At 48.1% G+C, this 16,957-nt stretch overlaps 1 protein-coding gene across 15 annotated transcripts in view; it reads right to left on the reverse strand.

Moving 5' to 3' along the window:
• DYSF (dysferlin) overlaps positions 1–16,957 on the reverse strand; it is a 234,636-nt gene that overhangs the window by 59,476 nt on the left and 158,203 nt on the right. For 8 of the 15 annotated variants that reach the window (XM_003808180.8, XM_003808179.8, XM_003808175.8 and 5 more), the window contains 4 exons: positions 16,540–16,641; positions 16,260–16,421; positions 15,080–15,245; positions 14,476–14,552 (listed from right to left, as the gene is read on the reverse strand). In XM_003808180.8, coding sequence (XP_003808228.3) covers positions 14,476–14,552; positions 15,080–15,245; positions 16,260–16,421; positions 16,540–16,641 — 507 coding nt within the window. Of the gene's footprint in view, positions 1–6,443; positions 6,507–14,475; positions 14,553–15,079; positions 15,246–16,259; positions 16,422–16,539; positions 16,642–16,957 lie in introns of all 15 variants that reach the window. The other 7 variants (XM_063594854.1, XM_003808176.8, XM_003808177.8 and 4 more) reach the window with 1 other exon arrangement.

The raw sequence follows: 16,957 nt of genomic DNA on the forward strand, positions 1-16,957 counted from the left end.
GCAAGAATAATAAAATATAATCTTGAGAATGAAAGGAGGCATAACTAGATGGAGAAGAAATTCTTTTTGAAAAATTAAGAGATCATAAAAAATATTACACCAATATTTTTAGGAAGAAATAGATAATTCCTAGAAAATTTAAATCACCAAAAGTCACTCACTTAGAAACAGAAAATCTCAAAGGTCCTATAAACATTTTTAAAAGTTGCAACAGCAATTTAAAATATTCCCAAAAAGAATACTAAGTCTAGACAGTTTTATGAGTGAATCTACCAAACATTTAGGCAATGGATAATGCCAATCTTATGGCTTACACAACAGAAGTCATTTTATAAACCTGAAAATAATAGTATGAAAAAGAAACACTTTAAGCCAATATCATTCCAAAAAAATGATGCAAAAAAAGTCCTAAACTTACTGTTTGCAAACTGAGCCCAGCAATGCAGAAAAAAGATAATATATCATGATCAGCTTAGATTGTTTCAGAAATGCAAAGTTGTTTAAGTACCAATATAGATATATTTATTACTGTATATTAAGCTCTCTAAAGCTGAAATTCCTGTTATATATATTTTAGATAACTTGGGTTATCTAATTAACATATATGTAAATATATTATATAATTATGTATTATATATTAATGTAATTCACTACATTAACAGGTTAAAGGAGCAAAATTATATGATCACTTCGATGGATACTTTAAAAACATTCAATAAAATTTAACAACATTCATGAAAAAAACAGCTAACTAGTAAGGTTCTAACAGGTAACTAGGTTCACCTGATAAATTTGATGATCAGTGGTAAAACATAAAAACATTCATTTTAAAATTAGGAGCAGAAAAGAATACTCTCTATAACCAAGTACATAGAACATCAGCTGAAGGTTCTAGTCAATGGCAATAAGACAAGAAAATAAAATAAAAAAGTAAAAGAAATATAGACAGAAGAATTAAAATTGTAATTAATCACAAATTATATGATTGACTCTATAGAAAATCCAGGAGAATTCTCAAGCCAGTATAATTCATAAGAGAGTTTAGCAAAGTTTCTGGATATAAAATCTGTATATGAGAATCGATTTCATTTATATACAAGCAAAAGCCAGTCAGAAAATGTACCTTTAAAAATTCAAGTAAAGAGAACAATAATGCATAAAATTGCTAGAACTAAATATGATAAAAGTTGTACTAGACTTTTTTGGATAAAATTATAAAAATGCATTAAATTACCATTAAAGAAGGCCTAAATAAATGGAAAGATATATTATGTTCATGGTTAAAAGGCAATATAATAAAAATGTCTGCTTTCCCCAAACTGATCCAGCAATTCACTATAACTCTGTCACAAATCTCAACTTTTTTTTAAGTTGACAAGCTGATTCTAAAACTGAAGTGGAAAAGCAAAGGACTAGAATAGCAATGATACTTCTGAAAATGAACAAAGTACTTCCTTATCAGAGATCAAGACCTATTAGAAAGCTATAGTAAATAAGATAGTAAAATAGCCCAGGGAAAGACAAACAGACCAATGGAACAGAATAGAGAGCCCACAAATAGCCCACACTTATATGGAAACCCAACAAATGACACCGCTGTCACTGTGGATCAATGAGAAAGCACAGGTCATTCTATGATGATATTAATTCATTGGTTAGTTACATGAGAAAAAAACTACCTCACAGTTAACACGCACGCAAAATCAATTCCAGGTGAAATAAATACTGAAGTGTGAAAAGCAAAACTTCAGAATTTTTAGAAGAAAATATAGACAAATAGCTCCCTTTAACAGTCTTTTCTAAACAAGAGAGAGAGAAAGAGATAAAGTGATAACCCAAGATATCCAGAATACATATAATAGGAATTTCAGATTGAGAGAGCTTAAAAATGACCTGAATGTAGAAATTAAAGAAACTAACCTATTATAATATCAGCAGAATTTTTAAAGAGCTGGTTCTTTGGATGGAAAACAATTATAAAATAGATGAAACGATATGAAGCCTAATAAAAAAGGAAAATAACATAAATACATAAAATTAAGAATGAAGATGAAAACAGAATAGATACAAAGCTTTCATTATAGTAATATGTACAAATTTATACCAGTGTTAACAGGCAGTATCTGATGACATCTCAGCTACCAAATTGATTGAAGAAGTACAAAATGATCAAAGAATCCCCTCCCAGAAAATGTGTTGAGCCCAGTTTTACGAATGCATACAAGACAGTTGCATCTTATACAATTATATAAGATATGCGTTCCTGAAAATCTTCTATAATTCAAAACATATAACACCATTTTAGAGAAAAAATGATGGCTACCCTGTGTTAGGAAACCATAGATACAATTTCACCACCTTTTAAATTACATGATTGTCAGTCATTTTTTTTAAATTTAGGTTTCCTACTATTACACATTTTGTACATAAAGCCAAACTATTGAAATATTTGTATCATATAATTTCCAAATTGCATAATTTAAGTTCATAAACAGTGGCTCTGGTGTATTTTAGGGCCTTTCAGCAACAATAATTATCATGCCACAGAGCCTGTTTAAGAGCACAGAAAGTAGAAGTACACCTGAAAAGAATTTTAAGGGACTAGTATAACCCCGATATCAAAGTGTAACAAAGACAACTCGAAAGTCATACTTATTAAAACAGACGTAAAAATCCTAAGTAGTAGCAAACCTAACTCAATAATACATAATAGAAGCTCTCCTTAAAACTTCTTAGCCAGGATTAACAAATGCTGTCTGTCCTGTCTGCCAACAATCTGCCTGAGGTCCAGAACCACTGACTGTCCACAGCTGTTCTAGGATGCCCACTGCAGCTCCAGAAGATGAGCTGGGTTGTACTAATATGGTAATTGGATAAACAAAGTATATATTTAAAAACACATAGAATTTGAATATAAAAAGGAAGGGCATTGTATCTATGAAAACTAATTTAAGGCTTTTGTGTTTTGGTGAGGTTGTTTGTTGCAACAAGGTCTCACTTTGTCACCCAGGATAGAGTGCAGTGATGCTATCACGGCTCACCGCAACCTCGTCCTCTGGGGCTCAAGCAATCTTCCCACCTCAGCCTCCTGAATAGCTGGGACTACAGGCATGTGCCACCACACCTGGCTAATTTTTGTATTTTCTGTAGAGACAGGGTTTCACTATGCTGCCCAGGCTGATCTCAACTCCTGTGCTCAAGCAATTTGCCTACCTCGACCTCCCAAAGTGCTGGATTACAGGCAAGAGCCACCACACCTGGCTTGCTTTTGATTTTTTTTTTAAGTGATGAATATCAAGTACAAGTGAGATAACATAAAAGGTGGAAGGGCATCTTAAACTTTAAGAGGACTCTACACTCAGATTTTTTTTTTTTGCAAGTATTGTTAAGTTCTCATCAAATTTTAATAAACCTAAAACTAAAAATCCTGGATAATGCATTTTGGGTATGATTTATACCAAAAGGATGACATGACACACAAGTCAGCACATCCAAATTCAAAAAGAGGGTGTGGCACATGTCAAATGATTGGCAAATAAAGTTACATGGACATGGTTAAAAACAAAATGTTTGTGGTACATTTGTAGGACTTTTAATCAGTAAACTATCTCAAGAACAAAAAACCAAACACCGCATATTCTCACTCATAGGTGGGAATTGAACAATTAGATCACGTGGACACAGGAAGGGGAATATCACACTCTGGGGACTGTTGTGGGGTGGGGGGAGGGGGGAGGGATAGCATTGGGAGATATACCTAATGCTAGATGACGATTTAGTGGGTGCAGTGCACCAGCATGGCACATGTATACATATGTAACTAACCTGCACAATGTGCACATGTACCCTAAAACCTAAAGTACAATTTTAAAAAAAAATAAGTCCCTATTTAATCAACTTTGTCAATTAGCCAATCAACTACCTGTCTTGACTGCATTGGATAAGAAGGCTGCAACTGTAGTAAACTATAATACCACGACCAATTGACCGACTTGGGTTTACCCCAGGAATATAGCACAATTATACACTATATTAACAGACAATGGAAAATAAAATTATCATCTTAATAAATGCCAAATGACATTTGATAGAATTAAACTTCCATGACTAATTTTTAAGCTATTAATAAACTAACAATCAGCTAGGTGTGGTGGCTCACACCTGTAATCCCAACACTTTGGGAAGCCAAGGAGGGTGGATCATTTGAGGTCAGGAGTTCAAGATCAGCCTGGCCAAGATGGTGAAACCCTGTCTCTACAAAAATACAAAAATTAACAGAGTGCGGTGGTGGGCACCTGTAATCCCAGCTACTCAGGAGGCTGAGGCAAGAGAATTGCTTGAACCCAGGAGGCAGAGGTTGCAGTGAGCCAAGACAACACCACTGCACTCCAGCCTGGGCAATGGAGCAAGACTCCATCTCAAAAACAATAAAAAAATAAACAAACAATAAAGGACACAACCTTGCCAAAATCAAATATCTGTCTGAAACCATCAATCATCATCCCAATTAATGGAAATCTGGTAGAGGCAGTCACATTAGAATGAATGACTAAATAAGTCTGCTCAGCAGCATCTCAAATATCAAATGGTATTTGGAAAAAGGAATGAGGCATACTATTAGAAAGAAACTAACACGTTTATCATTATTTGAAGAAAACAATCTTACCTACTTGGAAAAACCAAACAGAATCAATTAACAATAGTCAGAACTAATAAATGGGCCTTAATAAAGAGTCAGTTCCAAAGTAAATATACAAAAATATTGTTTTCCTATATTCTAGCGATAGTTCGACAAAGTCATGAGGAAAACATATATTCCATTTAGAACAGCACCAAAGACCATAAAATGCCTAGGAATACACTTTAACAAGAAATGGCCTGAACAGGTGTACCTGGGTGTAACAAACAAACAAAAAAAAACAAAAAGAAATCGTCTGAATGGACATATATAAAGTGAACTAAAATAAGTCCTTTAAGGGACAAAAGAAGACAATAGAAGAAATAAACAAATTAAATGGCAAATGATAGGGAGTAGTTAAAAGTTTACGAATGTTCATGTGACATGCAGTCATATCTTTAAAGAATATAAGAATAGGCTGGGTGTGGTGGCTCACGCCTGTAATCCCAGCACTTTGGGAGGCCGAGGCGGGCAGATCATGAGATCAGGAGTCCGAGACCAGACTGGCCAACATGGTGAAACCCCGTCTCTACTAAAAATACAAAAAATTAGCCACGTGTGGTGTTGCGCACCTGTAGTCCCAGCTACTCAGGAGGCTGAGGCAGGAGAATTGCTTGAACCCAGCAGATGGAGGTTGCAGTGAGCCAAGATCATGCCACTGCACTCTAGCCTGGGCGACAAAGTGAGACTCCATCTCAAAAAATATATATATAATATACATAACATACATATTATACATATATTATATATACACACATACAAATATGGAAAAATATTCATATATACTTTTAAATTTAAAAAATCCAAATTATAAAAAAGTATGATTCCAATTTTGTTTTTAAAAAGTATTCATGTGAGTTTAAAAGATATCTAAAAAATCTAGGCACATCAAAACCCTAACAGTGCCTATCATAAACTGGTAGGAATAAAAGTGGTTTTAACTTCCTACTTGACACTTTTTGTGTTTTCCATATTTTATTTAAAATAGATAAATCAGAAAAAAATATGTATATCGATAGCCTCCTTCTAGAAGATCATGAGACCCCCAGTACAGCAGTGCCTCCTCTTGACACCATAAGTAGAATGTAACTCACTGCCTTTAGCAAGTTCTGTCTCTTACGCCACCCTCCACAGGTCAGGGGCTCCCACTGGCCCTCAGCATGGGACTTCAGGAGCGCATGCTGAAGGCCAGACATCAAAGTCATCTTCCTAGAGGGACCCACAGCCCAGAAAGATGACACCTAAGGAATCCACTCAGGCAAGCAGAAAGGAGTCCTGCTGGAAACTGCAGGAGCAGACTGTTGGCCCGAGCAGACCTCTTAGCACCCGAGGGGCCAGCCAGGGTTCCTCAGTCACACACACCCTTCACACATCAGGGAGGAGCACAGAAAGTCAGCCTGCCGTCTGAGGTCCCACGCCCAGAAGAGCCTTCTGGGGTCCCACACTCCAGAAGTCAGAGTCTAATTGAGAGATTTCCCCGCTTCCACTGGCCCATGCAGCCCCACCTAAGCCCCCAGCCCTCACACAGGTAAATAAGGTAAATCCCAGGAAGTAACCTAGGGGTGTCCATTTCTGAGCATCTACTCCATAGCTTTCTCTCACCCCTCCTTTTCAGTGAGGCAAAGATAGGTGACTTCCCTGCTAGGGCTCAGGAAATACCTCCTTTCTTCCCTCCCACTCTCCCCTCCCGTTTCCCTCCTAACCCCCCTACCCCCAGCCCCACAAGGGAATACAAGGAGCCCACAAATAAGTAAACAGTACATACATGAGGACTGGATGGAGGAGAAGCCGTGTTAGTGGGGGCCAAGCTCGACAGACCGTCTGCAAGCTACAAATGAAACATGCTGGTTAGCAACAGGATTAGAGAACCCACTTTAGGGAAGGCTGGACAGTCCCCAAGAGGTAGCGCTCTCTGACCAGGCACCCTCTGCTCTTCCTCCAGGGAGAACATGTGCTTTGGAGTTGGACAAGCCTGGCTCCAACACCTCACCAGATGTGTGACTTTGAGCAAGCCCCTTGACCTCTCTGGGTCAGCGTCCTATCTGGAGAATGGGCCCAAAGCCCACCTCACAGGGCGACAGTGAGTATGAATGAGATGAAGGCTGTGCACGCCCAGCACAAGGCAAGGCACGTGGAAGGGGCTCAGCCAATGCCTGACTCTTGCCCACTCTCTCATATGTCCTCCCTCTCTCTCCAAAATCTGCCTATTTCAGGGACACTCCAACCCCAGCATCCTAACCTCTGAGCCACACCAACACTGCAGGGCATGGTTCCCAAAGCTACAGCAGGTTACTCAGTCTTCCCCACTCCAGGACAAGAACCAGGGCATCATATGTCTTCCCCAAAACCTGACATCAGTGGGGACTTTAGGAGTCTTATAGTCCAACCTCCACTCCATGCTACAAATCACTTTCTGCATCCTTTTCTGAGCATCAGCTCCTTGCCTACAATCTCCCAGTACTGTGAATCAATCTCCCTGTACTGTGAATCCTTGGGCTGCAGCCTGAGGAGGGCCTCAGGGCTCAGGGCTGAAGGCAGGAAGACTTGTTCAGAGACCACTACGATACTCTAGGATAAGGGGATGGGGCTCTGGGTGAATGAGTACCAGGCTAGCAGGTGGGCAAGGTGAGAAGACGCATGCTAGGCAGAGGGAATCGCAAGCGCAAAGGTAGAGGGGAAGAAAGAAGCACAGCTGGTTCGAGAAAGAGCAAAGGGGTCAGGAGGGTAGGTGCTGGGAAGCTGCCAGCTAGGACCCAGAGCTGCTGGGGCTGGCCCCTCAACCTCTAAGCCTTGAGCAGGGGGCTCTGGGAGGACTCCAAGGGGCGAAACCCCAGGCTGCCCTGCCTTCCTCAACAGGAAGATCCTGGAAGACACTCCCCCGATGCCCAAAGAAACCCACGGAAGGTGAAGCCCTGCTGGGCCCAGGAGGGGCATTTGGGGACTCGGATCCCTCCCTGCTCTGTGAAAAGACACATCACTGAGGGGCCCCTCAGGGCTGTTCAGAGCCAGAAGCATACGCAGGAGGGCAGAATCAGCCTTGGGCACCTAGCCAGGGCTGCTGGATGGCCCTGGGGTGCTGGCCACATGTCGTGTGACCCCTGGAATAGACTGGGTGAACTCCATGTGCCACCCCTAGCTGGCCAGAGACGGGCCTCGCCAGGCAGCAGCTCTGCCCCTCCCATTTGCATCCTGAACCCCACAGAAGCCTTACTGTTATTTTTAATGCAGTTCTTTTTTAGAAAGGTGAGAGGGAAACCGGCAGTTCACCAGAGCAAAATAAAGCTAAACATAGTGCTCCAAAGATCTGGTCCAGCTTCAGAAATTACACGTTCCCCTTTGGGACTCGGGCATAATTTGCCACTCCGGTTCTGGGAGCACGTTCCCACCTTCACGGCATCCCAGAGACTATAACTGGAGCAGCAGGCTCAAAATTAGCTCCAGCCCCAGCGCCTGGGAGCCTGGGAGCCTGGGAGTCCCAGAGCCGGCCATCCCTAGCACCCACCCCACAGAGTGAGGAAACAGTCTCCCGAGGCCTCCTGCACACTAGCAGGCCAGGCCTGTCTCCTGCTGGCACCCCACGCTCACCACACACACAAAAAACACACTCGGACACACACCCACCACCTCTACTCCACATACACACCCACCTCTGCCACACACACCATCTCTACCACGCACACACACTCACATCCCACCTCTACCACACACACACCTCCTCTGCCACACACACCACCTCCTGTAACACACACACCACCTCTACCACAAACACCCACCACCTCTACCACACACACCACACCTCTACTCCACACACACACACTCCACCTCTACCACACACACACACCACCTCTACCACACAAACTCTACCCCACACAAACACACACACTCCACCTCTACCACACACACACACCCCACCTCTACCACACACACACCTCTACCAAACACACACATCACCTCTACCACACACACACACCCCCCACCTCTACCACACACACACCCCCCACCTCTACCACACACACACACCTCTACCACACACACACAACTCTACCCCACACAAACACACACACTCCACCTCTACCACACACACACACACCACCTTTACCACACACAACTCTACCCCACACAAACACACACACTCCACCTCTACCACACACACACCTCTACCAAACACACACACCACCTCTACCACACACACACCTCTACCACACACACACACACCACCTCTACCACACATGCCACCTCTACCACACACACACCCCACCTCTACCACACATGCCACCTCTACCACACACACACCCCACCTCTACCCCACACACACCCCATCTCTACCACACACACACAACCACCTCTACCACACACGCCACCTCTACCACACACACACACACCCCATCTCTACCACACACACACACCCCATCTCTACCACACACACATACCCCACCTCTACCACACACACATATACCCCACCTCTACCACACACACACACACACCCCACCTCTACCACACACACACGCCACCTCTACCACACACGCACACACCCCACCTCTACCACACACACACCCCACCTCTACCACACACGCACACACCCCACCTCTACCACACACACACACCACCTCTACCACACACACACCCCACCTCTACCACACATGCCACCTCTACCACACACACACCCCACCTCTACCACACATGCCACCTCTACCACACACACACCCCACCTCTACCACACATGCCACCTCTACCACACACACACCCCACCTCTACCACACACACACCCCACCTCTACCACACACACACCCCACCTCTACCACACACACACACACACCACCTCTACCACACACACACCCCACCTCTACCACACATGCCACCTCTACCACACACACACCCCACCTCTACCACACACACACCCCACCTCTACCACACACACACCCCACCTCTACCACACACACACCCCATCTCTACCACACACACACACACACACCACCTCTACCACACACGCCACCTCTACCACACACACACACACCCCATCTCTACCACACACACACCCCCCATCTCTACCACACACACATATACCCCACCTCTACCACACACACACACACCCCACCTCTACCACACACGCCACCTCTACCACACACACACCCCATCTCTACCACACACACACACACACCACCTCTACCACACACGCCACCTCTACCACACACACACACCCCATCTCTACCACACACACACACCCCATCTCTACCACACACACATACCCCACCTCTACCACACACACACACACACCCCACCTCTACCACACACACACGCCACCTCTACCACACACGCACACACCCCACCTCTACCACACACACACACCACCTCTACCACACACGCACACACCCCACCTCTACCACACACGCACACACCCCACCTCTACCACACACACACCACCTCTACCACACACACACCCCACCTCTACCACACATGCACACACCCCACCTCTACCACACACACGCACACACCCCACCTCTACCACACACACACACCACCTCTACCACACACACACACCCCACCTCTGCCACACACACCACCTCTGCCACACACATCACCTCTACCCCACATACACACACACCACCTCTACCACACACACACACACCACCTCTACCACATACACTCATACATACACACACGTACCCCTTTGCCACATAAAACATACACACAGAGTCCCACTTCCAAGCCTTTGCCCGAGCCCTTTTGCCTGCCAGGAAAGCCTCCCTGTCCTCCCCTGTTCACCCACCCGCCTCAGAGGCCGCCTCCCCGGAGAAGCTTCCCTGGTTGCTTAGCCTATGGTGAACTTGCAGGGCCAGGAGACTCCAAGAGTTTGGTCTCCTTGTTAATGAAACATCTCCTCACTTTGACATCACTCATTTGAGATCTTCTGGACACCCCCTCATCCCTTGTCTCTTTGTGACCAGAGTCGGAACTTCCTAAAAGTTATTTCTCTAATTCTTCAACACTCACATATTCCCACCTCCCGAAATTCTCCTTCTCTGAGGACTTGAAGAGGAGCCCCTCTACCTAGGAGTGCTCTCTCGGAATGCTAAGCAAGAGCCGCCCTTGCCATACCCAGCTGGCTCTGGGGGCATCTCAGTGCCTCAAAGGTGCAATTTCTGGGGGCACAGCCTCTATTTGGAGCTTCAAGACCCTCTATAGGAAATGGACAGGGGGTGGCAGGCTCTCTGTGTGTTCCTGAACACTGCTTTTCTTCCCCTAATCATAATCATAACACCAAGAACTGCCTTAATAAAAAAAAAAACAACAACTAGTGAACAAAGGCCTTAATTTTATTTTAAAGGTAGAAATGAAGTCAGAGACAGAATCAGAGATAGAAAGAGAAACCTAAAAAGAAGAGGAAAGAATGACAATGAAATGTTGGGTGCAGTGCATTCCAATTGCGTGTTTGGTTGGAGGTAAACCCTATTTTTTCATTATTTTTCTATATTTTCCAAATTTTATATAATGAACACGTATCATTTTATTATCTGAAAAAATGAATATATCGTTTTCTAAAGCAGAGAACTAGATGGAATAGGATACTTCTGCTCTCCCTGTGTGAGGACACACCCAGGCCTGCCCTCAGAAAGTTCAAAGTCAAGGCCACAATTCCTGCAATGCCACCACCAAGCTTAGACACACCTCTGGCCAGCACCCATGGAAGCTCGTGCACACACCTGCTCCTACCCCCCCCCCACCTGTCATGCTCACTCATGTGCACACACCACCCCCACCCCTAGTCTGCCACTCTAAAGTCTACACATAGGATGGCTGCACAGACCAAGAACAAGTGGTGGAGTTAATCCGTGTGAGTATTTCTCATCCCAATCCTCATCACCATGGAGAACAGTTTAAACAGACCAGGCACCCCCTAAACAGGGCCCCCCACCCTTACCCCTAGAGACAGACACTGATCTACGAGCCCTGGGATGCTGAGCACAGACCTGCCTTATACACCTTTTGAGTCACCTCCAGAATTGGCCACTCTCGACACAAACCAAAACATTTCTAGAAACCTAAGAAATGCTCCGTGGTGAGTGCCAGCCCATGGCCTGAACATCAGGCAAGGGTCTCCGGTGACATGTTCTAAATGTGTGGCCAGCTCATCCCAGGACCTAGGCAGATGCTGGTAAGAAGGCTTTGGGAGCAGAGAGAAGGTGTCACAGAGGAAAGAGACAGGAAGGGACCAAGATGGAAGGGTAACTCTGGCAAGAGCAGGTTTGAGCTAGGAGGGGTCCTAGGACCACAGCCAGGACACAGTGAACACATCCAGCACCAGCCAGGGCTGCATCAACTGTGAGGACGGAACAGGCTGCCGAGAAACACCGGTGGGGCAGACAGAAGCCAGCCAAAATCCAAATTCTGCCAGACCTCTCGTCCCTCCTGTCCCCAGAAGCCAGGGCCCTTCATGCTATCTGCACTGGGGAAGGAGGGAGAGGAAGAAAGCCCAGCCATAGTTATCTAGCAAACCATTGGAACTGCACCCAGGGTCAGCTGCCTCCTGGGTTGGCCTTGGAGCGCCTGTCCTCCAGAGTGCCAGGGACAGGGAGGAGAGGCGAGTGAGTGAAAGATTTCCTGGATCAGCCAAATCAGAGCAATAGATCTCAGAGAAAAACATGGAACAAAGTCAGATACCAGAAAAGGGGCTTCCCCAGAGGGCCAGGGCTCCCTGCAGAACAGAACTGGTCTCCCTGCTGGGTTTGAGGCTTTTGAGAACAGAGTTTTGTCTCTTTCATCAGACAGGGAGCTCCATGAGGGCAAGGTCCAAGCCTCCCCCATCAAAGCAAATCAGTGTCATTTCCTCCTCCTCCCCTGTTCCAGGCCAGGGGAGGCCCAGCCCCTCCCCAGGTGGGTACACCTCCAGGAGCCCCATCCCAGCTCCCACCAGTGCTGCTGGTCTGGCCGGCAGCTCTAGCCAGAGTGGCCGTGTGCTCCCACAAACAGCACAGGCCCAGCTCTGGCTCAGACCCCAGCCCCAGTTCCCTCATGTCAACGCCGGGAGGATGGCCAGGCTGGGCCTCCTCATCGTCTGCCTCTGGCTGTGCTTGTGGCCAGCAGGACCTAAAATAGTCCCTCCCCATCCGAGTGTGTAGACATTTTGAGGGCAGCACACACAGAACGGAAATCCTGCTGGGCAGGCCCTGCACTTCCCTACACAATCTCAGACAGGCCCATGGAGCAGCCGGGAAACAGGAGCCAGGAGCAGGCAGCCAGAGTTTGGGGCAAATTATCTGCCTAATTCAGCTATAAACACCCAAGCAGCCCAGAGGCACTAGCACTGAGTTTAGCTAAATTTCACATAGGGACATCTGAAATTTCCATTTGGGTTTCCCCAGCCAAGAGAGAGATTCCTCCTCAGATCCATACAGACAGTAGCCAGAAAATTCGTCCATCCATCCATCAACCCATGCACCCATCTACCCACTTGCCAAGACAGACAGACTTTCATTAACACCTCCGCTAAGCGAGGCCTTGTGCTGAGCATTGAGAATACAAAGAGGAAGGAGCCGCAGTTGCTCCCCTGAGCTTAGCCTGGGGAATATGCTAACATTGACAGAGACAGCAGGCCCTAGAGCAGCACAGTGACCCAAAGATAGGCAAGTCTCACAGGAGAAGAGGAGCCAGGAAAGACTCCCCCAAAGAAGCGACCATGCCTATGTTAAGTCTTAAAGAATGATCAAGAGTTGGCCAAGGGACAGGGGGCAGGAGGTCTTCCCAGAAGAAAGGCTGGCAGGGCAGAACCCTGGAGAGCCACAGAGGCTGGAGAGATGGAACGCAGGGCTTCTGAGGACTTTTAGCATCAGTGAAACTACAGATGCAGCAAGGCCCGAGGACACAGGTGTTGTCTATACAGGCCTGGAGGCTCTGCCTCTGGGTGGCCCAGAAGTTCTGGGAGCCCCAGGGTGCCAGGGGTATGACCAGTATCTTGCAAAGCCCAGAGAGGAGGGTGACAACCTGGAACAGATGGTGAGTTCAAGGCTGGTGCTCACAGTGAGACCTTTCTCCATGTCTACTGTGGGAAGGACCAGATGGGCTCAACCCTACAGAATCCAGAGCCACTCCATGGCCCACAGTCGGGGGAGCGCTGCCCCTCAGCACAAGGTGCCACAGACCTCCTGCCATGCTCTGTGGCATTGGCATCTGCATCACAGGCTGGCCCTCAGTTGCTGAGTATGCAGCAAAAGGAAGACTCCTACCTCCCCCAGGGCTGGAGACCTTAGAATAAGGCCCCTCCCTGCCTCCTTCCTCCTTTTCCCTGCAGATGGAGGAATGGGGCGAGATGGACTCTTGGCTTGGACACAGCCTCTTCTTTCTAAGCTGTCTCCAAGGAGCCACCAAGCACAAGCCCACAGAACAACCTTCCCCCTAAGAAGGGGCCTGTCCCAGATAGGGAGATGGGGCTGGAGGACCCCAGAGATGGCCCACTCACTCCCTCCCCTGTCGTCCTTCTCTCCTTTGCTCCTCACCCTGATTTTCTGGTGATCTCCAGGAGAAAGCCCTCACCATGGCCCCCAGGGTAGATGGGCTATTTTTCACATATGCATCCAAGAAAAGGGATTGAGTCTTGCCCAGATGAGCACACCCCACCCCCCTCAGCCAGACTGAAAGCTCCCATCTGGGTCTCTCTACTGGACAGTGTCCAACCGCTGGAGCCCAGAAGGGGATGTGTATAGAGCCTGTGTGATAATGAAGGGTAGGGGAGAAGGGGTGGGAATTGATGAGGAATGGAGGGGAAAGGTGACCCAGGCCTCCCTGGAGGATGCCCATCCTACCTGGATGGGGATGAGGGGCTCCTTGTCATCAATGTCGATGAGCACGTCTTCCCCAGGACTGAGTAGGCTCACATCGTCTGCAGGGGAGGGAGCCATCCAGGCCTGAGAGGGGCTCTCTCAAAAGGCTCGCCCCTCACCAGCCCCAGGGCTCAACCAAGGGACCAAGACAAGACCCTGCAGTCTCTCCACATTTCTCAGTCGGTATCTCTCTCTTCCTACTTCCCAATAAGTCCCTCTCTCATCTCCAGCTCTCCCATCCTCCTTCACATGCTCTGTCTCCCACTTCTGTCTTCTTCTCCTCACATTTCTTTCCTCCCTCCCCGCATCATTGTCTCCCTGCCCTCTCTCTCCCTCCCCCTGGGCCCACTTTCAGCCCTCACCCCTCAGCTCCAACGGGTATCAGTCACCTGCTCCTGGTGCCCCTCACCCAGAGCTAGGCTCTGCCCTAAGGAAGGTCTCCACCCTGTGGTCTAGCAGAGCAGAAACCGCTTCTCATTCAGGTCTCCATAAGAGAAGGGTTTCAGGATGCATCTCAACTAGGAAGGGTAGCTTGGCCCTGAGGCTCCCCCTTCCCTGACCTGCCCATCATCTCCCCTTCCCCTACCTGGGCCACCCTGTGGGGATGGACTCTCCGCCGAGTAGGGGTCACACAGGAAGCTCTCCAGGGAGCGGATGGTACACTGGCCCACCACAGGCCGGCGGCCAAACTGGCGGTTATCGATGACCTTGACGGTGATGGGGGGGCAGTAGAGCTCCTCCCTGGGCAGCATCTGGGTGGAGGAGGAAGAACGCACTGGCCTGAATCCCCCTCTGGGAAGTCTCCAGGTCAAGCCCAAAGAGCAGAAAACGACTATAAACCGCAGATAATCCCCACAGCCAGAAATCCAAAATGGTGGCTGGCCCAGAGCTGGGCAGTCGAGCGAAGCCACACACCTTTTCTGTCGGCCCCTTGAATGCTGCATGCAGAGGCCGGCTTTCCCCCCACAGCTTTACCTTCCAAATGCATCCCGTTCAGCCTGAAGTGGAAACGAGGCTGCGCTCCCTCACTGGCTGGGGAGCGGGCGAGGGGAGTTGGCCCGGGACTCAACATTTCTTACAGACAGTCCCCCCAAGTGGATACTCAAGAGTTGGCTTACAGACCCAGATTCTTCCCCCCACACACCCCAAAAGCACTTTGAACACAACTTGAAATAATTTATATGCTCTCCTTCAGGGGCGGCTTTGGCTCGGCCAAGAGGAGGCTTCTGTTGACAGCCACTGGGCCTGGAATTTCTACAGCGCTTTCATCTTGCAAACCATTTTCTTTTCCTCAGACCTGCCTTACTCTGGCCACTAGGTCTAGGCATCCCAGGGAGCTGGAGAGGACTGGAGGGCCTGAGGGCTGTGGGGGTGAGCTCCTTTGAGGGGGCCCAGGCTGGGGGAGGACATGGTCAGAAAAGGTTTGGAGGAATCCTGGAAAGCCAAGCCCTAGCAGGTCCCCAAGGGCGCTCCAGGGGACTGAAACCTGTCCCAGAGGGACAACAGCCAGGGGATGTCTCCTTGGGACTTTTGCTGATCTAGGATTTGGGTATAGGAGGAGCAGGTTGGCCCCGTTTGTCCTACTCAGAGGCCTGAACCCTTCCAGTGAGGAGGGTATGAGCATTTCTCCCCATGTTCACAGGAAAGTGAGGGGTCCTACCCTGGATCCCGCAGGGAATTGGAGCACAAGCCCCAGGCTGCTCGGGGACATGTAGAACTTCTAGCCCCAGGACTCTGGAAGGGGACAGTAGGGAGGTGGGGCTCACCACTTCCATGAAGAGGGTGCAGATGTCAAAGTTGGGGTTCTTCCGGAGGTTCCTGATGACACAGGACTGCACCGTCTGGCCCCCACACTCTACCACGAGGCTGGGGGAGGAGATGTTGGCCAGCTGGTAACTCTTCATGTTCCGCAGGCCCCATGCCAGGATCTAAGCACACAGAATGAGGAGAGTGGCTCAGAAGGCCCCGGGCCCCAGGAAAGGCTGGGGCCAGGAAGGGGAAGGGCAGGCTGCTCCCAGCCCCCACGCCCAGGCCCGGACGGCTCACCTCTATGGCGGTACGCTGGAGCGCTGGCTTGATGTTCTGAGGAACCATGTAGATGTTGGCCTCCCTCTGGGGTGGTGGGTAGGGCAGGTCTGTGTCCTCAGACTGCAGTGGACAGCAGGTAGAATGGAGACAAAGGTGGAAGGAAGACCAAGGCAAAAAGACAAGAGAGAAGGACAGATAGGACAGAAAGAAATGCCAAGTGCAGGGAGAAACAGAGAAGGAAAGACAGATGTGGACAAACAGGGAGGCAGAAACGAAAAAGCTAGGTCAGTTTCGGCCAGGCATCATCTTCTCCAGGATCACAGTTCCAGCACCTTCATCCAGGGTTCAGGTCACCTTGTTTCAACTGAATCCCGTCACCCCTCCTCCCATAATGCAGGCTCTGATGCCCCCTGAGCTGCTCCGGGTCTGCCCCTCC

The sequence above is a fragment of the Pan paniscus genome, chromosome 12 (genome assembly GCF_029289425.2).
Source record: "Pan paniscus chromosome 12, NHGRI_mPanPan1-v2.0_pri, whole genome shotgun sequence".
Classification (NCBI taxonomy): domain Eukaryota; kingdom Metazoa; phylum Chordata; class Mammalia; order Primates; family Hominidae; genus Pan; species Pan paniscus.